This window comes from Oryctolagus cuniculus, chromosome 11 (genome assembly GCF_051225735.1).
Source record: "Oryctolagus cuniculus isolate XC-2025 breed Fujian yellow rabbit chromosome 11, ASM5122573v1, whole genome shotgun sequence".
Classification (NCBI taxonomy): Eukaryota; Metazoa; Chordata; class Mammalia; order Lagomorpha; family Leporidae; genus Oryctolagus; species Oryctolagus cuniculus.
In genome coordinates this window covers 13,553,910-13,579,162 of record NC_142877.1, presented here as the reverse complement: position 1 = coordinate 13,579,162, position 25,253 = coordinate 13,553,910, and the positions used below count along the sequence as shown (strand labels likewise).

At 58.6% G+C, this 25,253-nt stretch overlaps 1 protein-coding gene and 2 long non-coding RNA genes across 5 annotated transcripts; 2 read left to right on the top strand and 1 right to left on the bottom strand.

The window, feature by feature from the left end:
- The first annotated feature begins 2,867 nt into the window (after window positions 1-2,867).
- Window positions 2,868-5,995, top strand: LOC149123340 (uncharacterized). Of its 2 annotated transcripts, none has more exons than XR_016216522.1 (2): window positions 2,868-3,005; window positions 5,677-5,995. It is a non-coding gene; the product is annotated as an uncharacterized LOC149123340 (long non-coding RNA). The 2 variants fall into 2 exon arrangements; XR_016216523.1 differs by lacking the exon at window positions 5,677-5,995 and adding an exon at window positions 5,072-5,280 and having other exon boundaries at window positions 2,886-3,005.
- On the bottom strand, window positions 4,829-6,031 carry LOC138844283 (uncharacterized). The gene is made up of 3 exons (XR_016216521.1): window positions 5,909-6,031; window positions 5,358-5,475; window positions 4,829-5,261 (listed from the first exon to the last, which is right to left on the bottom strand). It is a non-coding gene; the product is annotated as an uncharacterized LOC138844283 (long non-coding RNA).
- Window positions 6,032-15,609: 9,578 nt separating this feature from the next.
- PCIF1 (phosphorylated CTD interacting factor 1) lies at window positions 15,610-25,081 on the top strand. Of its 2 annotated transcripts, none has more exons than XM_051844987.3 (17): window positions 15,610-15,749; window positions 17,147-17,315; window positions 18,414-18,556; window positions 18,644-18,768; window positions 19,725-19,862; window positions 19,976-20,106; window positions 20,199-20,353; window positions 20,904-21,051; window positions 21,127-21,210; window positions 21,417-21,516; window positions 22,484-22,646; window positions 22,964-23,136; window positions 23,218-23,304; window positions 23,391-23,575; window positions 24,114-24,207; window positions 24,305-24,480; window positions 24,558-25,081. In XM_051844987.3, the coding sequence occupies exons 3-17, from the start codon at window positions 18,433-18,435 to the stop codon at window positions 24,784-24,786; spliced, it is 2,112 nt and encodes a 703-aa protein (XP_051700947.1). In that variant the 5' UTR covers window positions 15,610-15,749; window positions 17,147-17,315; window positions 18,414-18,432; the 3' UTR covers window positions 24,787-25,081. The 2 variants fall into 2 exon arrangements, with proteins under 2 accessions (XP_051700947.1, XP_002721243.1); XM_002721197.6 differs by lacking the exon at window positions 15,610-15,749 and adding an exon at window positions 16,236-16,372.
- The last annotated feature ends 172 nt before the right edge of the window (window positions 25,082-25,253 follow it).

Genomic DNA, 25,253 nt, shown 5'->3' with positions numbered 1-25,253 from the left:
TTGGCTTCCAGGCATGGTTTAGGGCCCCCCGGTCCCTATCACAGAGGCTCAACCCTGCCACCAAAGCATGAAAGTCACCATCAACAGTGTCTAAAGGAAACACAGACTATACGGAGCTTACCAATTGCAGAAGAAACCATTCCTTTCTAAGGCTCAGTGTTCACATCTGTAGAATGGGGCTGTTGTGGTACCTGCCTACCTCCCTGGCAGTGAGGAGGGTTTGATGTGACTTAAGGACATGTAGTGTAGCACCTAGCTTACGGCACACCAAAGGGCTGCAGAAATTCCTCTTAGCTGGTTGTTCAACAGGAAGTGCTTGGGGCCTGTGCTGTGGCACAGCCGGTTAAGCTGCCGCCCGCAACACTGGCATCCCACATTGGCGTGCTGGCTGCTCCACTTCTGACCCGGCTCCCTGCTCGTGTATGTGGGAAAGCAATGACAATGACCCCAGCACTTGGGCTCCTGCACCCACGTGGGAGGCCTGGATGGAGTTTCTGGCTTTGGACCAGCCCAGCCCTGGTCACACTTTTTTTTTTTTTAATAGGATTTATTTGTTTATTTGAAAGGCAGAGTTCCAGAGAGAAAGAGATAGATCTTCCATCTGCTGCTTTACTTGCCAAATGGCTAGGGCTGGGCCTGGCAGAAGCCAGGAGCCCAGAGCCCCATCCAAGCACTTGGGCCAACTTCTGCTTCCCAGGCAGAGTAGCAAGGAGCTCAATGGGAAGTAGAGCAACTGGGACTCAAATCGGTGCTCATGTGGGATCTCTTTGTAGGCTGTGGCTTAACCCACTGCACACAACGTTGGTCCCTTTGTATTTTATTATTTTAAATATTCATTTATTTGAAAGGCAGAGTTACGGAGAAGGGGGAGAGGGAACCATCTACTGCTTCATTGCGGCCACGTGGGGAGTGAACCAGCAGATGGACGGTCTTGTCTGTGGCACCATCTCAGGCTCTGGCCTGTCACCATTTTGTACAATAAGTTCCATTCTAAGCCCAGCCTGGCTCACTAGAAGTCAGGTGACCAAACGGCCCAACCACAAGTGTCAGCCCCCACCCTAACGGGATTCACTGCTCCCACTTCCTGACCTCCGCAAAGCTGTATCAGACCTGTTCTCCCAGCACAGGCCGCTGCGCTCTCCTGCACAGGGAGGCAGCCTGTCCAGTTTCCCCCACTCGACAGTAAAGCCTTCCGTTAACTATGGCATTTGGTGTATTTTGTGGTTCCCTTTTTTTTTTCTTTTTGGACAGGCAGAGTGGACAGTGAGAGAGAGAGACAGAGAGAAAGGTCTTCTTTTGCCGTTGGTTCACCCTCCAATGGCCGCCGCAGCTGGTGTACCGCGCTGATCCGAAGCCAGGAGCCAGGTGCTTCTCCTGGTCTCCCATGGGGTGCAGGACCCAAGCACTTGGGCCATCCTCCACTGCCTTTCCGGGCCACAGCAGAGAGCTGGCCTGGAAGAGGGGCAACCGAGACAGAATCCGGCGCCCCGACTGGGGCTAGAACCCGGTGTGCCGGCGCCGCAAGGTGGAGGATTAGTCTAGTGAGCCGCGGCGCCAGCCTCGTGGTTCCCTTTTTAAATTATTTTCTAAAAATTTATTTTTATTTATTTGAAAGAGTTATAGAGAGAGGCAGAGAGAGAGAGAGGTCTTCCATCTGCTGGTTCACTCCCCAGATGGCTGCAACGGCCAGAGCTGCGCCGATCCGAAGCCAGGAGCTCCCATTGGATCTTCCCATGTGGGTGCAGGGGCCCAAGGGCTTTTTTTTTTTTTTTTAAAGATTTATTTTATGTGAAAGACTGAAAGAGAGAGAGAGATTTTCTATCTGCTGGTTCACTCTCCAAATGGCCAAAGCAGAGAGCTGGATGGGAAGTGGAGCAGCAGGACTGGAACCAGCGCCCACGTGGGATGCCGGCACTGCAGGCAGCAGCTTTACCCGCTTTGCCACAGCACTGACCCCACATGGCTGCCTTCAGTCCTCTGTTTCTCCCTCCTCTCTGTAACTGTGCTTTTCAAATGAATACGTACACCTGAAAAGGAAGGAAGGAAGGAAGGAAGGAAGGAAGGAAGGAAGGAAGGAAGGAAGGAAGGAAGGAAGGAAGGAAGGAAGGAAGGGAGTCAACTTAAACCTCACAGCATCCTGTGAGACAAATATCACCCCCATTTTACAGAGGAGCAAACAAGGCCCAGAGAAGTTAAATAATGAGCTCAAGTCAGTCTGGCTCCAGACCCCATGTTTTAACTACTGCATTCTGTTTCGTTTTGTTTTCTATCATCCCATTTAGTCATAGAAATCTCTTGAGACCCCTACTGTTGCCCAACAGACTGGGAACCGGAGGCGCAGCAGGAGGAAGTAACGTCCAAGTGGGTGAACACAGGTTCCAGGATTTCTGCCCAAGAGGTCGACAGGCACAGTCTGGCCGCCCTCACACACACACACACACATACACACATGCACACACGCACACCACACACACGCACACACACACACACGCACACACACGCCGTCTCCAGTTGTGTTTTCTTTGGATCCCTGCATGGCTTGGAGAAGCTGCGTCAGCCCACCTCCTCTGCTGACCCAAGGCCCGCGCAGCTACCCCTGGGGAAGCGGCCCCTCCTCGTGCAGCCTGATGTGTCAGCAGTGTGGCTCCTGTGCCTGTGCCAGCAAGTGCGGCTGTGCCAGGAACGAGTGCTGGGAGACACAGCAGGAACAAGCAGTGGAGGTGGGAGGGGACAGATGTCAGAGCAGCAAGGGCTGATGACATCGCCCCAAACAGGCAAGTGGCCATCTGTTTCCAGGATGCAGCTGGACAAAATCGTCCCCGTGGGGTTGGCCCCTTACCAGCCCCAGGACTTCAGCGATCGGCCAGGACAGAGCTGGTGGCTGACCGCCTGCCTTCCAGAGCTTGGAGGCCTGGTCCTCAGGGATGTCCGTTTCCTTCCCGTTTCTTTCTTGCAGATCGGTCCCTTTCTCGGGGGAAGGAGCTGGTCCCAGGAGGCCCTTCCAGGTTGGAACCCCAGGGTGCTAAGGTTTGCTACCAGGTGCTGCTTCTCCAGGGCCCCAAATCATTCGCACCGTCATCTGCTGCCTCCCTATCTCTGCGCTGGTGTCTCCCCCTCTGAATTCCCCCTCCCCCTCCCCTCCTCCTCTCCCTCCCCCTTCTCCCTCCTCCCCTCCTCCTCTCCCTCCCCCTTCTCCCTCCTCCCCTCCTCCTCTCCCTCCCCCTTCTCCCTCCTCCCCTCCTCCTCTCCCTCCCCCTTCTCCCTCCTCCCCTCCTCCTCTCCCTCCCCCTTCTCCCTCCTCCCCTCCTCCTCTCCCTTCCCCTTCTCCCTCCCTCCCTCTCCTCCCCCTCCTCCTCCCCCTTCTCTTCTCCCTCCCCCTCCTCCTCCCCCTTCTCTTCTCCCTCCCCCTCCTCCCTATCTTCCTCCTCCCCTCTTCCCCCTCCCCTCCCCCCTCCACGTTCCAGCTTCCTTTCAGGTTTCTACACCTCTTTCGGCCTGCTGGTTGACTGACTCATGGGCGCCCCCTTCCCTGTGGTCCCCTGGGTCTCAGAACCCTCCGCGTTGTGTTTTCCTTATACTGGCCGGAGCTTTCCAGCTTCGCACAGTTCTGAGGGAGCCTGGTGGGGGGGGAGGCAGTGGCGTCTTGGCAGTGGCGTCCAGACGGTTGGATTTCCTAAGCCAGTAGTGTCATTTCAAAGTGACTGAAGGGAGGAGCAACAAGAGACAGGGACTTTTTCTTTTGATGACGAGAGGCCGCCATCTTCAGCCGGAGAGAGATTTCCTATCCACCAGTTCACCCAAATGCCAGCAACAGCCTGGTCTGGGCCAGTCTGAAGCCTGGAGCCCAGTGCTCGCTCCAGGTCTTCCTCCCACTGGGTGGCAGGGGCCTGAGGACTTGGGCCACGACCTGCTGCCTTCGGGGTGTGCATTGGCAGGAAGCTGGACTAGAAAGTGGAGCCCAGAAACTCCCCTAAGGGATTGCAGGTGTCGCGTCTGCCCCATAAACAATGGGTGAATTCAAGAACGGTGGTCATGCAGCGGGCGTCGTGGGCAGCTGGAGCGCCTGCTGGCGCCTGGCCACTCTTCTTCCCACCCAGCTTCCTGCCAATGCGTCTGAGAGGCAGCAGGCGATGGCTCAAGTGTCTGGGTCCCTGTCACTCACGTGGGAAACCTGGATAGAGTTCCAGGCTCCTGGCTGTAGTCTGGCCGAGCTCAGGCTGTTGTGGGCATTTGGGGAGTGAGCCAGCAGATGGAAAAATCTCTCTCTCTCTCTGTAACTCTGCTTTTCAAATAAATAAATGTCTTTAAAAAGGAAAAAGAACAGGTGGCCATTACGGTTTGCAGACCCTTCAGAAGGAGGGCGGATTGGGTGGCCCTGGCCTAGTGCCCGGCTGAGCCTCTAAGCTGTCTTTGCTTCCTGCTGCTACCAATCATCTTGCATTTCTCCTGGGTTATCTGGAGCCAGTCTGCAGCCAAGAATGTCCTATTTTTCTAATCTCTTCAGAGGCCTGGATCCCTGAGGTTATGGGAGGCGTTTCTCAGGCTCTCAGCCGGCCGAACAGAAATCAAGGCCACGGCCAGGCCCCTTCCCTCTCCTTCCCACAGGCGGCTCCGTCCTGGGACTGAGCTCCTGAGCTCGTGACTGTGACTTCTCGGCAGGCATGGGGTTGGGGGATGTCTGCCTCCCACCCCGAGCCTGTGGGCTTCTGGGTATGTGAGAGGCCGCTGGCCAGCGTGAGGTCCTTCCCGGGGTCCCGCAGAGCAGGCCTGGAGTCAGGTCACCAGTTCTCAACCCTTCTGCACAGAAGCAGCTTTTAAAGTAGGGATATCTTTGTTTTGTTTTATTCTGAACACCTATGCCTGGGTCCCAACCCCAGGGTTGATTGGTTTGGGATGGAACCAGGTGTCAATGGTGTTTTTTTTTTTTTTTCTTCAAAGTTCTGCAGAAGGATTTTTTTTAAAAAAGAAGACGGGGCCGGTGTTGTGCCTCAGCCAGTCAGGTGGCCTCTTGCGAGGCCAGCATCACACGTGAGCACCTGGTCAAGTCCCATCCACTCATCTTCCCATCCAGCTCCCTGCTAATGCGCTTGGAAAGCAGCAGATGATGGCCTGAGGGCTTGGGCCCCTGCCACTCACCTGGGAGACCCGGATGGAGTTGCAGCCTCCTGGCCTCGGCCATTGTGGCAACTTGGGAAGTGAACCAGAGGATGGAAGATCTCTCTCAGTCTCTGTAACTCTGCCTTGCAAATAAATAAATCAATCTTAAAAATAAAAAAGAAATAATGAGTGTTGGCAAGGACATAGAGACACTAGAACTTTCATACGTCACTGGTGGGAGTGTAAAAAGTCAGAGCTACCTTGGAAAACAATCGGTCAATGTCGCTTGGTGCAGCGGTTAAGCCCCGGCTTGGGACGCCTGCCTCCATACTGGAGTGCCTGGGTTCAGGTCCTACTTCTGCTCTCCATTCCACCTTCCTATTAATGCACATTTTAAAAATATGTATTTATTTATTTGGAGAGTTACAGAGGGAGAGAATTAGAGAAAGAGATCCACTCCCCCAAAGGCTGCAACGGCCAGGGCTGGGCCAGGCTGAAGCCAGGAGTCGGGAGCTTCCTCCAGTCTCCCACAGGGGTGGCAGAAGTCCAAGGACATGGGCTCTTTCTGCTCTTGCCCAGGCCCATCAGCAGGGAGCTGGATCAGAAGTGGAGCAGCTGGGACGTGAACCAACACTCATACGGGATGCCGGCCCGCAGGCAGAGGTTTCACCCACTGTGCCACAGTGTCGGCCCTTTAATCACATCTTGGGAGGCAAAGGTGATGCCTCAAGAACTTGGAAGACGGGTGGAGCGCCAGGTCCTGGCTTTGGCCTGGCCCAGCGCTGGCTGTTACAGGCATCTGGGGACTGACCCAGTGGGTGAAGATCTCCGTCTGCATCTGTCTCTTCCTCTCTGCCTTTCAAATAAACTAAAATAAAGAAAAATATCTGAAGTTAAACATAAATGTATCATACAGCAATTCCACTCCTAAGCATCTACTCATTAAAGAGGAGAATGTGTGTTCACCCAGACACGTGGCTGTGGCTGTTCATAGCAGCACCATTCACAATGGCCAGAAAGTGGATGCAATCCAAACGTCTACCAGTTGGTAAGCAGAGGAACACAGTGTGAATGTGGTCTATCCGTGCAACGGAGCCCTCTAATCAGCAATGGACACCTACACGGCGGCACCTCGGGAACACGGTGCAGAGCGGGAGACGCACGCTTTCCCACGCGCTGCGTGACTCCACTTACGTGAGATGTCTGCACAGGCCGATCTCTAGCGACAGAAGGCGGATCGGTGAGCCCGGGGTGCAGACACAAGAGAGCTTTGTTTACTAAGGATCGTTGATTTGCGTACCTGAGACAGGCGAACCTCATGCCGTGTGAGTTACACCACAAGCACCCTTCCCAGACAGGGTTGAGGGACCCAGGCCCAGTTGGGTGTCTTCCCCTCCCTCCTTTCAAGGTCAAAAGTCCTCCTGATCTCAGACTTCCGGCTTCCGGGAAGCCGCCAGCTGGCACCCTGGAGGCGGCTGCTGCTACTGTTGCTGCTTCTCCCTTTTTTTTTTTTTTTTTTGAGAAGTCTGGAATTTAGTTCTGCAGACTCAGCTCATCTGGATGTAGACAGCCTGGCCCTTGGCCATTCTGTCTGAAGTACAAAAATGGGCACAGCTGTGAGAGACCCAGATGGAGTTCTGGGCTCTTGACCTTGACCTGGTCCAGCACTGGTTGGCATGGCCATTTGGAGAGTGAATCAATGATGGGAGATCTCTCTGTCTCTGTTTCTCTTTGTCACCCTTCCTTTCAAATAGATGGCAATAAAACAACATTGACATTTGAAATGGGCACAGCAGGGGCCAGCATTGTGGCACAGCAGGTTATTCTGCCACCTGCAACACCGGGTTCTGTAGTGCAGCGCCAGTTCAAGTCCTGGCTGCTCTGCCTCTGACCCAGCTCCCTGCTCACGTCCCTGGGAAAAGCAGCAGAAGATGGCCCCAGGGCTTGGGCCCCTGCCACCCACAAGACAGAACTGGATGGACTTCCAGGCTCTTGGCTTCAGCCTAATCCATCCTTGGCCTGCCCTTGTGGCCGTCGGACTGAACCAGCAGACTGAAGAGCTCTCTCTCCTGACTCTGTCTCTATCACTTTGCCTTTCAAATAGATAAATAAATCCTTTTCTCTTAAGATTTATTTATTTATTTATTTTTTGACAGGCAGAGTTAGAAAGTGAGAGAGAGAGAGAGAGACAGAGACAGAGAGAGAAAGGTCTTCCTTCCATTGGTTCACCCCCCAGATGGCCGCTACGGCTGGCGCTGCACCGATCCAAAGCCAGAAGCCAGGTGCTTCTCCTGGTCTCCCATGTGGGTGCAGGGCCCAAGGACCTGGGCCATCCTCCACTGCCTTCCTGGGCCACAGCAGAGAGCTGGACTGGAAGAGGAGCAACCAGGACAGAACCGGCACCCCAACTGCAACTAGAACCCGGGATACCAGTGCCGCGGGCAGAGGATTAGCCTAGTGAGCCGCTGCACTCGCCTATTTATCTATTTGAAAGTCCAGGGGTCGGCCGGCGCCGTGGCTCACTAGGCTAATCCTCCACCTTGCGGCGCCGGCACACGGGTTCTAGTTCCAGTTGGGGCGCCGGTTCTGTCCTGGTTGCTCCTCTTCCAGTCCAGCTCTCTGCTGTGGCCCAGGAAGGCAGTGGAGGATGGCCCAGGTCCTTGGGCCCTGCACCCCATGGGAGACCAGGAGAAGCACCTGGCTCCTGCCATTGGATCAGCGAGGTGCGCCAGCCGCAGCGCGCCGGCCGTGGTGGCCATTGGAGAGTGAACCAACGGCAAAAGGAAGACCTTTCTCTCTGTCTCTCTCTCACTGTCCACTCTGCCTGTCAAAAATTAAAAAAAAATTTTTTTCAAAAAAAAAAAAAAGAAAGAAAGAAAGAAAGAAAGTCCAGGGGTCAGCGCTGTGGCGCAGTGGGTTAAAGCCCTGGCCTGAAGCGCCAGCATCCCATATGGGTGCTGGTTCTAGTCCTGGCTGCTCCTCTTCTGATCCAGCTCTCTGCTATGGCCTGGGAAAGCAGTGGAAGATGGGTCAAGTCCTTGGGCCCTTGGACCCTCATCTTGTGGGAGATCTGGAAGAAGCTCCTGGCTCCTGGCTTCGGATCAGCACAGCTCCAGCCTTGTGGCCATCTGGGGAGTGAACCAGCAGATAGAAGATCTCTCGATCTCTCTCTCTCTCTCTCTCTCTCTCTGCCTCTCTCTGTAACTCAGTTTCTCTAATAAATAAAATAAATCTTTAAAAATAAAAAGATAAACTTTCCCTTAAAAAAAAAAAGAATGTCCAAGTTACACAGAGAGAAGGAGAGGCAGAGAGAGAGAGAGAGAGAGGTCTTCCATCCACTGGTTCACTCTCCAGTTAGCCATAATGGCTGGGGCTGTGCCAATCTGAAGCCAGGAGCCAGGAGCTTCTTCTGGGTCTCCCACGAGGGTCCAAGGGCCCAAGGACTTGACCCATCTTCCACTGCTTTCCCAGGCCATAGCAGAGAGCTGGATCGGAAGTGGAGCATCTGGGACTTGAACTGGCGCCCACATAGGATGCTGGCTCTACAGGCAGTGGCTTTACCAGTTATGCTACAGCGCTGGCCCCAATAAATAAATCGTAAAAAAAAAAATTTAAAAAGGTGGAGAGGACCACCACAGGTGCCCTCACCCTCCTACCCTGATAACACCAACCACTACCTGGGCTGCTGAAACCCAACCCAGGACCAGGACTGCATCTGAATTCCAAGGTCATCACAAGACCTGAACTTGCCTTGTTTCACAGCAGAGCTCTGGTCGACCAGTTATCCAAACACACCAGGCTTTTCCATGCTTCTGGACCTAGCACAGGCTGCACCCTTTCACTTCCCTTGCCTGCCTTGAAAATCCTATTCTTCCTACCAGATTCAGTCCATTGCTATCTCCTTCTTTGTATACCCCCACCCTACCCCACGATCCCATTAAAGCCCGTCCCTTCCTGTGGCAGAGGGTTTGGTTATGGGTCTGCCTCCCGCACTACTTTGGGGGTGCCCTAAAGACAAAACCTGTCTCATCTACCGCTTGTTCTCAAGGTTCTAGGATAGGCCTCAGCATGTGTCAGGTGGGGGAGGGCACCTGGCTTAAGACGCCTGCATTCCAGACGGGGGCCCTGGGTGTGAGTCCGCTCTGCTTCTGATCCAGCTCCCTGCTCATGTGCACCCTGGAGGCAGCAGGGGACGGCTCCAGTACCTGAGTCTCCACCACCCACGTGGGCCAGCCAGACTGGATTCCTCCTGGCTTTCTCCTGGCTCTGGCCGGCATTTGGGAAGTGAACCAGTGGAAGGGAGATCTCCCTCTCTCTCCTCTTCTGTCTCCCTCTCTCTGCTTTTCCAGTGAATAAGTACATAAAAAAAGAGAAATAAACGGAGGGAACATCATACCACAAGAGAAACGTCCAGGGCCAGGAGACCAATGGAGACGCCCCGGACTCCTCAGCTATTCTTGGTCTAAATGGCTCCTCTCATCTGCTCCCAGAACGGCCAGAGCCGCTCCCTGTGGGAACCACAGCGTGGTGCGGAAACCTCCCTTCCACAGCCTTCCTGGGGCCTGGCCTGTTTGCCTTGGGAAGGGCCCTCGTGCAATTTAAACTGCAGAGTGGGGTCTGCAGCCCAGCTGGGCGGGGGCCTCCCTGCCTCTACCGCCAGGACCTCGGGGGACGAGATGTGCATGGTGGCGGAGGGCGAGGGCGTTCAATAGATGGCCCTCGGAGACAGCAAGCTCCTGTTTCTGTTGGCGCGTGGAGCCCGGGCCTCAGCCTGGCTTCAGACGGGGTCCTCGGAGGCCTCGGCACAGGTCCCAGCCGGGAGCAGCTACATGACTCCTGGGGCTCAGCGCAGAAGGGAGATGCGGGGTCTTTGTTAAAAGTTTTTAGGGTTTTAGGGGCCAGTGCTGTGGTGCAGTCGGGCTAAGCCACCGCCTGTGACACAGTCATCCCATACCAGAGTACAAGTTCGAGTCCCAGCTGCTCCACTTCCAATTCAGCTCCCTGTTTAGGAGTCTGGGAAGGTACTCTTGCCACCCAAGTGGGAGACCCGGATAGATTTCCTGGCTCCTGGCTCTGGCCTGGCTCAGCCCCAACCATCACAGAATTGGGGACTGAACCAGTAGATGCAAACTCACTTGCCCTCTCTCTCTGCTTCTTCTGTCAGTTCGCCTTTCAAACTAATAAATATTTTTAAAAAAATTACTAGGAATATTGGGGCTGGCGCTGTAGCGCTGTGTCACAGTAGGTCAATCCTCTGGCTGCAGTGCCAGCATCCCACATGGGTGCCAGTTCAAGTCCTGGCTGCTCCTCTTCCAATCCAGCTCTCTGCTATGGCCTGGGAAAGCAGTAGAAGATGGCCTAAGTCCTTGGGCTCCTGCACCCACGTGGGAGACCCAGAAGAAGCTCCTGGCTACTGGCTTCAGACCTGCTGAGCTCCAGCCATCGCAGCCATCTGGGGAGTAAACCAACAGAAGAAAGACCTCTCTCTCTGTCTCTCCCTCTCACTCTCTGTAACTCTACCTCTCAAATAAATGATAAATCTTTAAAAAATTACTAGGATTTTTAAGATTTCTGCCTTCAGCAGAAACATGAAAGCAAGCACAAGGCCTTTCTAACCCACGAAGCCAGCTAACAATCTGCTTATGCCAGCGACTCTCCCAGCCAGACCAGCCATCTGGCAAGGCTTCCTCGCCCAGAGAAGTTGCCGGAGCACTTGACAGCCCAGGACCCTCGCTCACCGGGCCATCCTCATCTTGCGAGTCGGGGACTCCAAGCCACTGACAGATTCTGCCCCAGCAGGCAGCTTTTGCTTTCCTTGGCAACCCCGGAGGGCGCTGGCCTGCTGTTCCCACCACAGAAACCAGAGCCTAGAATAGAAACGGGGTACCTGAAAGTTGCCCACGGTCAGCAAATAATTAGAGTGTTTCACATCATTGCGCCTCACACGGGGGCTGTGGGGGAACCAGCCCCACGCTGGCCTGCAGCAGCCTGCAGCCTGCAGAGAGTGGGCACTGTAAGCACAGGCCACTGTGGGGAGGGAGTCAGGGAAGGCTGACTGGCAGAGGTGACGTATAGGCTAAGAAGTGAAGGCTGGAGGCTGGCATCGTGGCGCAGCAGGCTAAGCCATCTCCCGCAACGCCGGCGTCCCATATGGGTGCTGGTTTGTGTCTCAGCTGCTCCACTTCTGACCCAGCTTCCTGCTGACATCTGGGAAGCAGCAGATCGCTCAGGGGCTCGGGCTCCTGCACCCACGTTGGAGATGTGGCTGCAGCTCCTGGCCCCCGGCTTGGGCCTGGCCCCAAAGCTATTGCAACCACTCGGGGAGAGAACTAGCGGATGGAAGAGTGATCTCCTCTCTCTCTCTCCCTCTGTAACTCTGTTTCTCTATAACTCTGTCTTTCGAATAAATAAATCATTTAATTTTTTTTTTAAAGATTTGAAGGCTGAATTAGGCAAAGAGGGGAGCAAGAGCAACCACATACACAAAAGGCCAAAGGTCAAGAAAGAAGCTGGCACAATTAAGGAAATTACAAGTAGTTCAAACTGACCGGGAGCAGGTTGAGAAGGGACGCTACTGTCAGGATCCCGAGTAAGACAGATATATGTAAAGGGTGTGGCACAGGGGCCGGCGCTGTGGCGTAGCAGGTAAAGCCACCGCCTGCAGTGCCAGCATCCCATATGGGTGCCAGTTCTAGTCCTGGCTGCTCCACTTCCAATCCAGCTCTCTGCTATGGCCTGGGAAAGCAGAAGATGGCCCTAGTCCTTGGGCCCCTGCACTCTCCTGGGAGACCCAAAAGAAGCTCTTGGCTCCTGGCTTCAGATCAGCCCAGCTCCGGTTGTTGTGACCAATCGGAGAGTGAACCAGTGGATGGAAGACCTCTCTCTGTCTCTGCTTCTCTGTGACTCTGCCTTTCAAATCAGTCAATCAATCTTAAAAAAAAAAAAAAAAAAAAAAAAAAAAAGGAGTGTGGCACACAGCGACCAGCAGGGCGCAGTGGGTTGAGCTGCTGCCTGGGACACGCGTATTCCACATCGGAGTCTGGTTCCAGTCACTGCTGCTCCACTTCCTATGCAGCTCCCTGCTCATCACCTGGGAAAGCAGTGGAAGATGCCCCAGTGTCTGGGCTCCTGCACCCACATGGGAGACGCAGAGGGAGCTCCAGGTTCCTGACTGGGCCTGGCCAAGCCTTGGTTGTTGCAAACACGTGGGGAGTGAACCATGGATGGAAGATATGTCATTCCGCCTTTCAGATGAATAAACGCTTAAAAGGATGGAGACCGTGGGGCTGTAGACTGGATGAAGGGCCAGAGGAGAAGCAAGGGTGGAGGGCAGAGGCCCGGTTGGAGACTGGAGTTACGGTGGACAGGGGGCCCATATGTCCTCAACAACAGAATACACAGTGAGACAAAACACGGTGCTGGAGACAGCTCACCACAGCTACATCTGACAACACTCACGAGTCTTGCAAGTGCAAGTTAAACACAAAAAGCTGGACACAAAGTAGTGCACAACTCCATTTATGTAACGTTCAAGGAACAGGCAAAAGCAAACCCTGGCGATGACCACGCAGGTGGCACCATTATTAAAGCAAGGAAGCTGGGATCGCCAAAGGAGTCAAACAGCAATTACCCTGCAGGCGGCGTGCACTGGACTCTAGTACCTTGGCCAGGGTGATGTGGACTCACCTGACCACTTGGTCATAAACCCTAACATTTCACATGCATGTTTTGTGTGTTTTCCTGTATGTGTACTTTTAAAAAAAAATTTTTTTTTTTTTTTAATTTGAAAGGCACAGAGAAAGAGGGACAGGGAGCGGAGAGATAGAGAGAAAGAGAGCTAGCTAGCTAGCTAGCTAGCTTCATCTGCTGGTTCACTCCCCAAATGGCTACAATGGCCAAAGCTGAGCCGATCTGAAGCCAGGAACCAGGAGTTTCTTCCAGGTCTCCCACATGGGTGCAGGGGTCCAAGCACTTGGGCCATCCTCTGCTGCCTTCCCAGAGCATAGCAGAGAGCTGGATCGGAAGTGAAGCAGCCAGGACTTGAGCTGGCGCCCATACGGGATGCTGGCCCCACAGGCTGTGGCTTTACCTGCTATGCCACGGCCCTGGTCCCATAGGTGCTGTACTTAATAAATGATTTAAAAAATAATGGGGCTTCAAGCCGGTGCAGCAGCTTTAGTCGTAGCGTCCTTCTGGGCACCAGTTCAAGTCTCATCTGCTCCACCTCAGATCCAGCTCCCTAATGCGCCTGGGGAAGCAGCGGAAGACAGGCCAAGTGCTGGGGCCCTGCACCCTCGTGGGAGATCGGGATGGAGCTCCTGGCTCCTGGCTTCAGCCTGGCTCTGCCCTGGGTGTGGTGGTGCCCTCGGGAGTGAGCTAACGAAGGGAAGATGACTATTTTTCACATAAATAGAAGTTCAAAGGTGAGGAGCAGTGTTGACCACCTGGCTAGAAAAGCCTGCAAGATCCGGCCACGGAGACGCCCAGGGCCCCCGCGTGGAGGCAGACAAGCTTCCCTCCTTGTCCCGTTTCCTCTCTCTCCGAGAGAACAGGGTGTTTAATGGAACTGGCGCTGGGCACCCCGGGCACGCGGCCCCAGTCCTGCTGCTGGATTGTGTATTTCTTCACCCGAGCCTTGCTCCCAGCGTGTCTCCCTGGGGCAGATCTGAGGCAGGAAATGCGTCTCTCAGGGCTCCCTGGCAGAACTGGCATAGGCACGGGGCGGGCGGGCAGGGGGCAGTTGGCACCCTGATGATCAATTTGAAAACACAACAGGACAGGTAAGCATCCATCACTGTGGGCGTTCACACGTCAGTGACTCAGGACGGGCTGGGAGTTGTGTCCCGTCGGTCTCCAGTGGGAGCGGTACACGTGACTGATGCCACCGGTGCATTTCTGAGGAGGCACTGTCGGTGTTTATCCCAGGCCCACGGGAACCAAGCAGGGCTGTCCTAGCTGAAGCTGGACAAGGCCGGCTCCCTGGGTGGGCCCAAGGTATCTGGTTTCCAAAAAAAAAAAAAATTTTTTTTTTTCATTTTATTCGAAAGGCAGAGACACAGAGGTCTTCTACCTGGGTTCACTCTCCAAATGCTCCCAACAGCTCAGGGCTGGGCCAGGAGCGTGGGACTCCATGCGGGTCTCCCATGTGGGTGACAGGGACCCAAGCGCCTGCACCTGCTGCCTCCCAGAGTAGCACTTCGGCAGGAAGCTGGAATTGGAAATGGAATGGGAGGCAGGACTCGAACCCAGGCACTCCGATACAGGGTGGGGACATGTTCAGCAGCGACCCAGCGCTGTGCAGGCCCGGGAACCCGGTTTCCAGGCCTCCCACCTGTGCCGTGAGCTCAGGGCGGGGCTTCCGCGGGGCTCAGGTGCGCCCGCACCTCCATCAATCGGCACTTAGGCATGCCAGGCAGCGGGCAGAGATCTTTGGCAAAGATCACCTCCGCTAATTCTCACCAAACCTTTCCGAGGCCGGCGGATGGCTCTTCCACGGCGCAAGTTTGCAGAGGTGGACTCCTTCAAGGCCACAGGTGTAGGGTGGAGCGGCGGGGGCTCGACAGCTCTAGTTCTGTCACCGTCCATACCTCTGCCTCCGTGGCTGAGCACCCCCGCCCCCCCCCCAGCTGCACAGAGACCCCCCCCCACCCGGGGGCACCTGCAGCCTGCGACTCCACAGAGGCCATCCGACGGCAGGTGGCACGCCTGTCCTCAGCTGGCACTGGGCGGTCGCATTACCACGGAGGTCAGAAGTGTGTGAAGCTACTCCTCTGCCTCCCACTGGCCCCTACCAAAGAATCCCTGCAGGGAGGCGGGCAAGTCGCACCCAGCCGCTGTCTCCGTCCAGGCCTAACCTCTGCACGGGTCCCAGCGAGGCTCTGCGCTGTAATAGCAGCTACAGATGGGTCAGTGTCCAAGTGCAATGATGCACTTCGCTTAGAACTTTCCGTCTTCATCACACGCCCTCCCCCTCGCCCCAGCTGTCTTGTTTCTCCTACGGGAGAGCATTTATTGCTTGTGCGGGATCATTCAGGGAGAAGGTTCGCTTTGCACGCAGCTTGGCTATGTGGCGGAGCTGGAAGATACTGTGGCACCACGGAAGACAGGTCCGGACCGGCAGGAAGTAGCAAAGCCTCGCGGAAGCTAGGACCCAGGTCCCCGTTACGTCCAGGGCCCACGTCACCGGCCCCACCCCCAAGCCGGCGGCGGAACCCAAGCCCCCAGCCGATCCTGAGCTAGCCCCGCGCCTCCTAGTGCACCCACCCAGATGCTCCGGCCCGCGCAGGAGTGCTTTGGGGGGTTCCCTAAGATAGGCAGCGTGCCCGCTAGGTCGTTCTTTCCTTAGCTCACATCCCGGGCCCAGCAAAGCTGTCTCCCTGCCACCAGAGCCGCAGGGAACCGCAGGCAAGGAGAGGAAGGGGAGGGGATCGAAAGCAAGCAGGGCTTGGAAGCCAGCCGATCCTGCCACACTCAAGATGGCGGCGCGGCCGCGGCGAGGTCCCTCAGAGGCGGTACCAGCGCATGCGCAGCGCGCAGTCCCGGCCCGGGACACAAGATGGCGGCAGCGGCGCTGGGGAGGGCGAGGCGGAGGCGGCAAAACGGGCGGTCGAGCAGAACGTGTAGCCGCGTCCCCTCGAGTCCGCTGCGGGCAGGTAAGAGCCCCAAGAAGCCATGGTCCCGCAGCAAGTCGTGCCAGGGTCCGGGGATCCGAAGCCGGGCGGAGATGGCTCCGCCGGCGCTTCCCGCTCGGGGTTGCCGCTTGCCCCGGTCTCAGTCGCCGCCGCCATCTTAGGCCCGCGGGTGGGCAGCCGGGCCGGTGGCCGGGGTGAGGGAGGTGGGGCCCGGAGAGCGCGGGCGGAGCGGCCTCTGGGGCCCCTCCGCTGCTGCCGCCGCCACCGCCTTTGTGTCGGGCTCCGACTCTGAGTCGCCTCAGCCCGGGGGCGGGAGCGCGCGGCGGGGCGGGGGGCGGAGCCCGGGAGAGGGGTTGGCGCGCGCGCGCCAAACAGCCCGCCCCCGCTGAGCCTGGGGTGAGTGGTAGGCGCGCGCGCGCCAGGCTTCACCCCGCCTCCCTGTGCGCGCCCCCGCGCCTGCGCACTTTGCAAGCCTTTGGACTCCGCCCTCCAGGGCCGGAGAGTTCTCATTGGTGCGTTCCTGACGTGCTCCCGCCCCGCCGTCCTCCAATCCCGGAACCGGAGTTGCTTCCTTCTGGCGGGTTCGGCGGGTTGCGCAGATAGAGTTGTTTCCCCTTAAGCTTCGCCGCGCTCCTCGAACTGCGGTATGCGTGGGGGTCGGGAAGCCCCAGGAGAAAGACAGACGGTGTTTTAGCAGGAGCCGCTGCTTCCTAAGAGGGCTGCGCGTAGAGGCTAAGGGGTCCCGGCAAGTGGGGGCCGTGCGCCCCACGAGGCCGTCCCTCGCCGGCCGAGCTGCCGCACCCCGTACCCGTGGGACGCCCACAAAACCATTACAAGTGATAGGATTTCAAATGGTGTAAAGTGAAAAACGGACCCCGGCCTGCCCCTGGGGCCTCCGCGCCCCGTCTCTGGGTGTGGAGTGAGGTAGAGGAGTGCGGTTTTTTATCGATGGGCCCCCAGCGGGTTCTGACCGCAGCCGGCTCCCTGCGGTTCCCGTGCCTGTCCTGCGAGGCTCATCCGCGTCCAGGGCGCTGCCGGGGAAGTGCCTCTCAATAAAGACGAGCTGTGTGGTGTAACGCGTTTGCATGTTTATTTTTATCAAGACATCAGGGTGTCCCCAGCCCTCGGCCATGTTTGTACCGCCGCCTCTGCTCTGAGCGGACTTGGGTTGGACGGGCCTGCTCTGGAGGTGGTGGGGCCTAACACGCGCCGCTTGTTAAATCGTGAGAAGTTTCAAGCCTGGGACAGAAGCGCAGGCAGCTATGCTGGGGCCCTGCACCCCCCGGCAGTCCGCCTGCCCACGCAGGGGGCGCCTGTTGGTGGGAGAGCCTGGGTGCTCCCAGCCTGCCGTGTCCAGCCGCCGTCCGTGCGGGGCAGCCTCGCAGGCCCGTGACTCTCTCGTTCTGTTTACTCTCCAGCTGCTGACGCAAGGAGGAGTCCCCTGGGCCCCTGTCCACGCCACTGCTGACCAGCCCCCCACCTGCTGAACCGGCCGCAGGCTTCCCCTGCCTCTGTGGGACCCCGTGGCGGGGGTCCATCCGGCTGGCGAAGAAAGCCCTCTCATGCTAGCGTTGCAGACCCCAGAGGGTGAGAGAAGGGGGGCCTCATTCAGCCTTGAAGCACACGGGGAATTCCTGCTCCCCAGAGCCGGGGCAGCGCCAGACCCTCTTGCCGTTCTATGTCCTGTTGCCCCACGTTTTACCTGCTAAGCTGTCCTGATGGAGTAACCGTTCAGTTTGCGCTTCCCAAATTAACAAGACGTCTACGACTGAGTGTGCAATAAAACCCATCCCAGTGAGTCCCACGGTGCTGTCAACAGCCAGTCAGCTCCTGATGCGCCGGAGATGACCATGGTGACCACAGTGCATTGATAGAATGTCAGCGTGCAAAGATAACTGATGCTTAAGCCGGCCTCTGTGGTCTGATTGTGGGAGGGGTTGGCTTTGTTCTGGGTGTGTGGCATTGGAAACAACTCCAGCCTCACCGGCCCCATCTCAGTGGACCCCCAGGAGCCTGGCAGCCGCAGGCGCTGAGGCTTGGGCTGGCTTTGGTGGTAGAGAAGAGGCTGCAACTCTGCCGCAGCTGGCCTCCCCGCTGGCCTTGGAGACGTGCGCCCGTGAGTCAGGGCTGACTCGTCCTTCCGCTTGCACCGAGTCTTAGCAACAGGTGCTTCCTGCCCTGAGTGTGAAGGGAGAGGCCGCTCAGAGGCCGCACTCCCTCCCAGCTGTGCCTTGTTCCAGCCAGTTCCTGCTGGATGAGAAGAGAAAATCCCGTCTCCTAGGAGGAGCTACTCTTCCTCCTTACAGGAATGCTTCTCACGGGCAGGCCCGTTCTGTCTTGTCACTGCTGGCGCTTTGTAAATGTTTGTAGGACTGAGAGCACTCCTGTTGGGTGCTGTGCAGAGCGCTGGAGAGATGAGTTGGACCCAATTCCTATCCCTCACCGTTAAATGGGGAGACAAACCTAGACGACAGCCCAAACCATCTAAGCGCCATGACAGGGGTGCTCAGAGCCTTGAGGGAAAGCTCTGACCCCAGCCCAGGGAGAGGCCTGTGGGGTGTGAGCCCCGGGGGCAGCCAGGCAGAGACCTGGGGACAGGGCTGGACTGGATTTCTCTGTATCTGAGGGTCGTAGTAGGGGGGTGGGGTGGGGGTGGAGCTGACACTCTGGTCCCGTGTGTGGCAGGTCCCTTGTGGGTGCTGAGATGGCCAATGAGAACCACGGCAGCCCCCGGGAGGAAGCGTCCCTGCTGAGTCACTCCCCGGGCACCTCCAACCAGAGCCAGCCCTGCTCTCCAAAGCCAATCCGCCTGGTGCAGGACCTCCCAGGTACTGGCAGGGAGCGGTGGCGGGGTGGCGGGGCGGCAGGGGCTCCAGGAGCAGCCCGGACACGGCTGGCTCCGTGCTTGTTTGCAGAGGAGCTGGTGCACGCGGGCTGGGAGAAGTGCTGGAGCCGGAGGGAGAACCGTCCCTACTACTTCAACCGATTCACCAACCAGTCCCTGTGGGAGATGCCCGTGCTGGGCCAGCACGACGTGATTGTGAGTGCCTGGGGCAGGGCTGCTGCAGCCTCTGGCACGCGGGTCTTCCCCGAGTACACGGTGTTCACCTGCAGCTGCCGTGCCAGATGACACAGGGCACACTGGCGGCACAGGGTGTCACCACCACCGTGCCAGGGTGCAGGCGGGAACCTGGCAGACGCACTCCCTGCCTGCGCTGCCGGCTCTCAGCGCCTCCTCAAGGGGGGCCGACAGGAGTACACCTGGGGACTCGCACGTACGACGGTATTAAGTGCGTTGAAAGGGGAGGGCGCGGGCAGAGCCCGGTCCAGGGAGGTGGTTGGCTAAGTGCACGTGGCGAGAGGGGTGGACGCCGTTCCAGGACCTGAGGTGACAGCTGAGGACGGCCAGGCGGGCTGGGCTGTCTGGCAGGAGCGTGGTTTTGGGTCCCTGTAAGTTGGGGCAGTCTGTCTGCAGATGGCATCCCATTTTGCAGGTGAAGAAACTGAGGTGCAGGTGGGAAACAGCTGGTCCAAGGCCCCACGGCTAGTGCCACACAGAGCAGGGCTCACACCCTGCGACGATCTCAGGGCCACACTCTCGGTGTTGCCAGAGGAGGTCCACCCACAGGGCCTTGCTTTCGTTTGGTTTTTAAATAGAATTTCTTGAGTTCTCCCTTGACTGCTGATTGACTTTGTTCTTAAGGAAGTAAGTCACATAGCGAGTGCTGACCTCCTGCCAGGCACCACGTTAAGTCGGTGGCGAAGCGTGGCTGGGGCAAAGGTGAGGGCGTTAGGACGGGCAGCGACTCACCCAGGGTCACAGTTGCCAGCGGCAGGCAGGCAGCAGGGGTGGAGCCCAGCGCTCGGCCCGCGTCCCAGCCCCCTCTGCTCTGCTTACAGAGTAGGAGCAGGGGTGGGAGGGCGTGAGGTTTCCAAAGTCCTGGGGCTCTTAAGCTGCTGGCCCTGGTTGCAACTCTGCTGGTCTCCCTCCACCAGTCGGACCCTTTGGGGCTGAATGCGACCCCACTGCCCCAAGACTCGAGCTTGGTGGAAACCCCCCCGGCTGAGAACAAGCCCAGAAAGCGGCAGCTCTCGGAAGAGCAGCCGAGCGGCAACGGCGTGAAGAAGCCCAAGGTGAGTGCGCGCCCGCCCACTGCTCCGAGGGGCTCCGGCGGCCAGGCGCACGCGGCGGCGCAGCCCGCCTGCGACAGCGCCCCGACTCCATGCCTGTGCGACTCTTCCTCCAGATTGAAATCCCCGTGACGCCCGTGAGCCAGTCAGTGCCCAGCTCCCCGAGCGTTCCAGGAACCCCAACACTGAAGATCTGGGGCGCATCCCCTGAAGATAAGCAGCAGGCAGCTCTCCTTCGACCCACTGAGTGAGTCCCCGCAGACGGCCAACCTGCCTGGGCCGTGGTGTGGCCTGGCCGCGGCGGGCAGGGCCCCTCACCGCTGCCGTCTGTGCCCCAAGGGTGTACTGGGACCTGGACATCCAGACCAACGCCGTCATCAAGCACCGAGGGCCTTCGGAGGTGCTGCCCCCGCACCCCGAGGTGGAGCTGCTGCGCTCCCAGCTGATCCTGAAGCTTCGGCAGCACTACCGGGAGCTGTGCCAGCAGCGCGAGGGTAACTGGCGCCCGGGCCCTGGGCTTTGTTTCCGTTCTCCTTTAGAAGAGCCGGGCTTGGGCGCGGGGCAGCGGAGCCCTGTGGTTCAGAACCGGTGCTGTGGAGGGCTCCTGCGGGCACCCTGCATTGGCTGCTGCCTCTGCAAGCTTGGGCACACTGCCCAAGACCTGGGCACCCCGCTGTCCTTGTCCTGACACAGGCACCGTGTCAGTGGCTGTGAACACGTTAGAGCACTCACGGCCTGCCTCAGTGCCTGCGTACACGTCTGTAAAAGCTTCAAATCCAGGGCGCCTGCCCTCCCGGGTCGGTGCACACTGTGGAAGTGGGCGCCTGCGCAGTGACCGCCGTGTCCATCAGCTTGCTGAAACACACGGTTCTCTCCCCTTTTTACTGTGTGAAGTTAACACTGAAACAGCGATCCTCAGAATGTGCTGGGGGGAACGTGGCCTGGAACGTCGGCCTCCTGTTTCCTGCCGACGGTGGCTCCTGGGCGCTGCCCCAGGGGAGCGTGCTGCCAGCCCACGCCCTCAGCAACCCTCTGGCCCCACAGGCATCGAGCCTCCCCGGGAGTCCTTCAATCGCTGGATGCTGGAGCGCAAGGTGGTGGACAAAGGGTCTGATCCTCTGTTGCCAAGCAACTGTGAGCCGGTTGTGTCGCCTTCCATGTTCCGGGAAATCATGAACGACATTCCCATCAGGTACAGCCCCAGTGCTGGGCCCGCCCTCCGAGCTGGCGGGAGTGGCGGGGCTCCTCACCATGCGCTCTCTCCTAGGTTATCCCGAATCAAGTTCCGGGAGGAAGCCAAGCGCCTGCTCTTTAAATACGCGGAGGCTGCCCGGCGGCTCATCGAGTCCAGGTTTGGCTCTCCGGTACCCCACGGTCATAGGCCATCTGCCCCCACGCTCCCACAGGGCGCTGTCATTGGTCCTGGCGGCAGAAGTGGGCCGGCTCCCAAAGGCAGACCAAGGGCTGCAGTGGCCAAGAAGCCGATGGAGTGGGATGGGGAGTGGTGGGGGTGCAGCGGCCCTGGCACCCAGCTAAGCCGGCTCTCCCGACTGGCAGGAGTACGTCCCCCGACAGCAGGAAGGTGGTCAAGTGGAACGTAGAAGACACCTTCAGCTGGCTTCGGAAAGACCACTCGGCCTCCAAGGAGGACTACATGGTGAGCGGGCCCTTCCTCCAGGAAGCCTATTCTGCCTGTCCAGGCCGGGCGGGGCTCCCACAGCGGCCAGCTCTTGTGCAACTTGGCAGGCCTTGACATTCGTCTGTCCCCAAACTCATGACCATGGAGATGTTTTTCTGGGCTCCTGGCACTCTCCCAAAGAACATTTCCGTTAACATTCTTAACGGGAATCCTGTGCTTGGCCACACATCACAAGTAGCTGCCTTTTCGACTTCGTGAACGGTCCCCGTCCCCCCGAGTAGATGTCTGGAAACAGGTCGACAGACTGCTTTGCTTGGGTGTGTGTGTTCTCTTGTAGTTAAGATGTGCTCGTTGTTTCCGAAACAGTTCTGTTTTCTGGCCAAAGCCGGCTCCACCCTATCCGCCAGCACTAGCAATGGGCTTTCTTTTCAGGAGCATTTTTCACAAGAGACAAGGTTTCGCACTTCACGATAGTAACTGTGTACTTGACACGTAGAGAGTGACAAAGGTAGGTGTGCTCACTAGCCAGAATGACCCATTTCCACTCTTCAGTTCACACGTGTGATTCAGCAGAATGACAAATGCCGACAGCCATCCTTACAAGTAGCTAAGAGCTCAACCTAGATCCACCTCCACCAAGCACCCTGTTCTGTAACTGTGCCCACTAGACTGCAGACAGCACGAGCCGGGACCAGGCCTGGTTTCTTCCCCCAGTAGCACCCGACCAACTGCTGGCATGTATCGCACACTGACTTGCCAGGGGCTTGGGCAGCCCCCCGGGGAGTGACCACACCTCAGTCAGCCTGCCCTGTGAGGTGTCCTGTGTTCCCTGGACAGTGGAGTGAGAGTCAGACGCCCAGGGATCTATCCAAAGCACACAGCTAGCCGAGTAGCGGCCAGCTTCTAAACGAGGCCTGCTGGAATCCGACTGCCCCGCGAGGCCCTGGGGCCTTGCCAGCACCCTGATCGCGAGCGTCCCCTCCAGGACCGCCTGGAGCACCTGCGGAGGCAGTGCGGCCCCCACGTCTCGGCCGCGGCCAAGGACTCCGTGGAGGGCATCTGCAGTAAGGTCTACCACATCTCCCTGGAGTACGTCAAACGGATCCGAGAGAAGCACCTCGCCATCCTCAAGGAAAACAACATCCCAGGTGGGTGCCCACCTCTGCGGCCCAGGCCCTGACGGGGGGAACAGTAAGGCTGAGCCTCAAGGTCAGGGGCTGGTTGAGGGGAGCCCATTTCTCCCAGCAGTGTTTGCGGCAGAACCTGTGTGTCCTTTGGGTAGGGGGTGTCAGCCTTGCTCTGAGCACTGGAGAGGTGATGCGCAGGGGGGAGTCGGAAGTTAGCAGAGGAAGACGGGGCCTTCCAGGAGTGGGACTCCCTCCCTTGGTGTAAGGCGTCCAGCACGCAGTAGGCAGGGAGGCTGCTGGGCTGCGAATCCAGTCCTCAGTGCGCTCCCTGCCCACAGAGGAGGCGGAGGCCTCTGAGCTGGAGCCCCGCCTGGTGTACTGCTACCCAGTCCGGCTGGCCGTGTCTGCGCCCCCCATGCCCAGCGTGGAGATGCACGTGGAGAATAACGTGGTCTGCATCCGGTACAAGGGAGAGATGGTCAAGGTCAGCCGCAACTACTTCAGCAAGCTGGTAAGAGTGGGGCCCTCGGACGGCACCCGGCGCGCCCAGCAGGAGGCCCAGGACTGAAGCCCACTGCTCTCCGTCCCACAGTGGCTCCTCTATCGCTACAGCTGCATTGATGACTCTGCCTTTGAGAGGTTCCTCCCCCGGGTCTGGTGTCTTCTCCGGCGGTATCAGGTACAGGCCGGCCGGCAGAGGCGGGAGGCCTACCTTGGAGGGGGCAGGGCGGCTGGGTGCAGCTGCTGACCATGGCTACTCTGCAGATGATGTTTGGCGTGGGCCTCTACGAGGGGACTGGCCTGCAGGGGTCGCTGCCTGTGCACGTCTTCGAGGCCCTCCACCGACTCTTTGGCGTAAGCTTCGAGTGCTTTGCCTCACCACTCAACTGCTACTTCCGCCAGTACTGCTCTGCCTTCCCCGACACAGATGGCTACTTTGGCTCCCGCGGGTGAGAGCAAGGGGCTGCTGGGCCCCCTTCCGCCCAGCCAGACAAAGCTGCTTCCCAGTGCTGCAGGGCTCGAGCCAGCCGTCCTGGAGGCTGTCCCTGCCTCCAGCAGACCAGCTCTGCGACCGTGGGCAGGTGCCAACCTCTGGGAGCCTCAGCTTCTCTGGCCCCGTGGGCAGGCACCTGTACCCTGTAACCTGGCCTGTGGGTGTCTCAGTGATGTCCCAGGTTTGGAACCCCTGGCTCCAGGCACTGAGAGCGGTGAGAAGCAGGGCACAGAATTCAGGGAGCTTTCAGACTCGTGGGGGCCAGAGCTCACGGCTGGGAAGTTGCTGCGTGTGGCTCATGCTGGGGGGTGTGGGGCAGGGGGCCCAGGATGGGACTTGAGCGCCAGCTAGGTGGCCATGGGCACCCAAGCCTGTGGCCTGAGCAGCACCACCTCTACCGTGTGGGGACCTGGCTGGGGGTGGGGGAGCAGCACTCGGTTTCAGTTGTGGAACTGGGCGCTGATGGGACTGTGGATGCTCACCTCTCTCCCCAGGCCCTGCCTGGACTTCGCCCCGCTGAGCGGTTCCTTTGAGGCCAACCCTCCATTCTGCGAGGAGCTCATGGACGCCATGGTTTCTCACTTCGAGGTGAGGGCACTGCTGCTGCCAGGGAGCAGGCGGGCGGGCGCCACTGCCAGCCGCCTTGGGGGCAGCGCCTGACGCCCGCCCTGGGCCCCTCCCACAGAAACTGCTGGAAAGCTCGCCGGAGCCCCTGTCCTTCATCGTGTTCATCCCCGAGTGGCGGGAGCCCCCCACGCCAGCGCTCACCCGCATGGAGCAGAGCCGCTTCCGACGCCACCAGCTGGTCCTGCCCGCCTTCGAGCACGAGTACCGCAGCGGCTCCCAGCACATCTGCAAGAAGTGGGTGCCCAGGGAGGGCAGGGCGAGGCGGGCTTGGCCAGGCCAAGCGCCGCCCTGAGCAGCTGTTCTGTCCACAGGGAGGAGATGCACTACAAGGCTGTCCACAACACGGCCGTGCTCTTCCTGCAAAACGACCCTGGCTTTGCCAAGTGGGGGCCGACGCCCGAGCGGCTGCAGGAGCTGAGCGCCGCCTACCGGCAGTCGGGCCGCAGCCACGGCTCCAGCTCCTCCTCCTCCTCCTCAGAGGCCAAGGACCGGGACTCAGGCCGCGAGCAGGGCCCTAGCCGTGAGCCTCACCCCACTTAGCACATCCTGCGGGGAGGAGGAGCTAGGGCTGCTGTTTGGACTGCGGGGAATGGGACCTGTGCGGGCGGAGCAGACCCAGGGCCTTCCCCCCCGACGGGGTGGCAGCAGGACCCAGGCTGCAGCGACATAGGAAGATGATGGCTCTGCCCGGGCTCCCCTCCCTGCCCCATCTCCCAGCTCCCACCCTGAACTCCAGAGTCCCCTGTAAATAGGCCCGATGCCTTCCCTCCCCTTCCCGCCCCCCCCCCCCCCCCCCGTTGCATTTGTAAAAGAAAATACAGAGACCTCCTCCCAAGAATGTGTGAGGGTCTCGGGAGGAAAGGTCTACCTCAGGGACCACACCCTCTCCGGCCAGGTTCCCCTTCTAGGGCCCCTGGTCTCACACCCGGTCCAGGGCCCCACATGGCTGGCTCCCTGGGGCCCAGCCTGAGCGCAGCAGACGGGAAGGACCTGGGGGCCTGCCCCGC

Bases quoted from the DNA above. Each gene is read 5' to 3' on its own strand.
- PCIF1 (XM_051844987.3), top strand. From the start codon at position 18,433: ATGGCCAATGAGAACCACGGCAGCCCCCGGGAGGAAGCGTCCCTGCTG. The intron at 18,769-19,724 runs GTGAGTGCCTGG...TCCCTCCACCAG, and splicing joins TGGGCCAGCACGACGTGATT to TCGGACCCTTTGGGGCTGAA. The intron at 24,208-24,304 runs GTGAGGGCACTG...CCCCTCCCACAG, and splicing joins CCATGGTTTCTCACTTCGAG to AAACTGCTGGAAAGCTCGCC.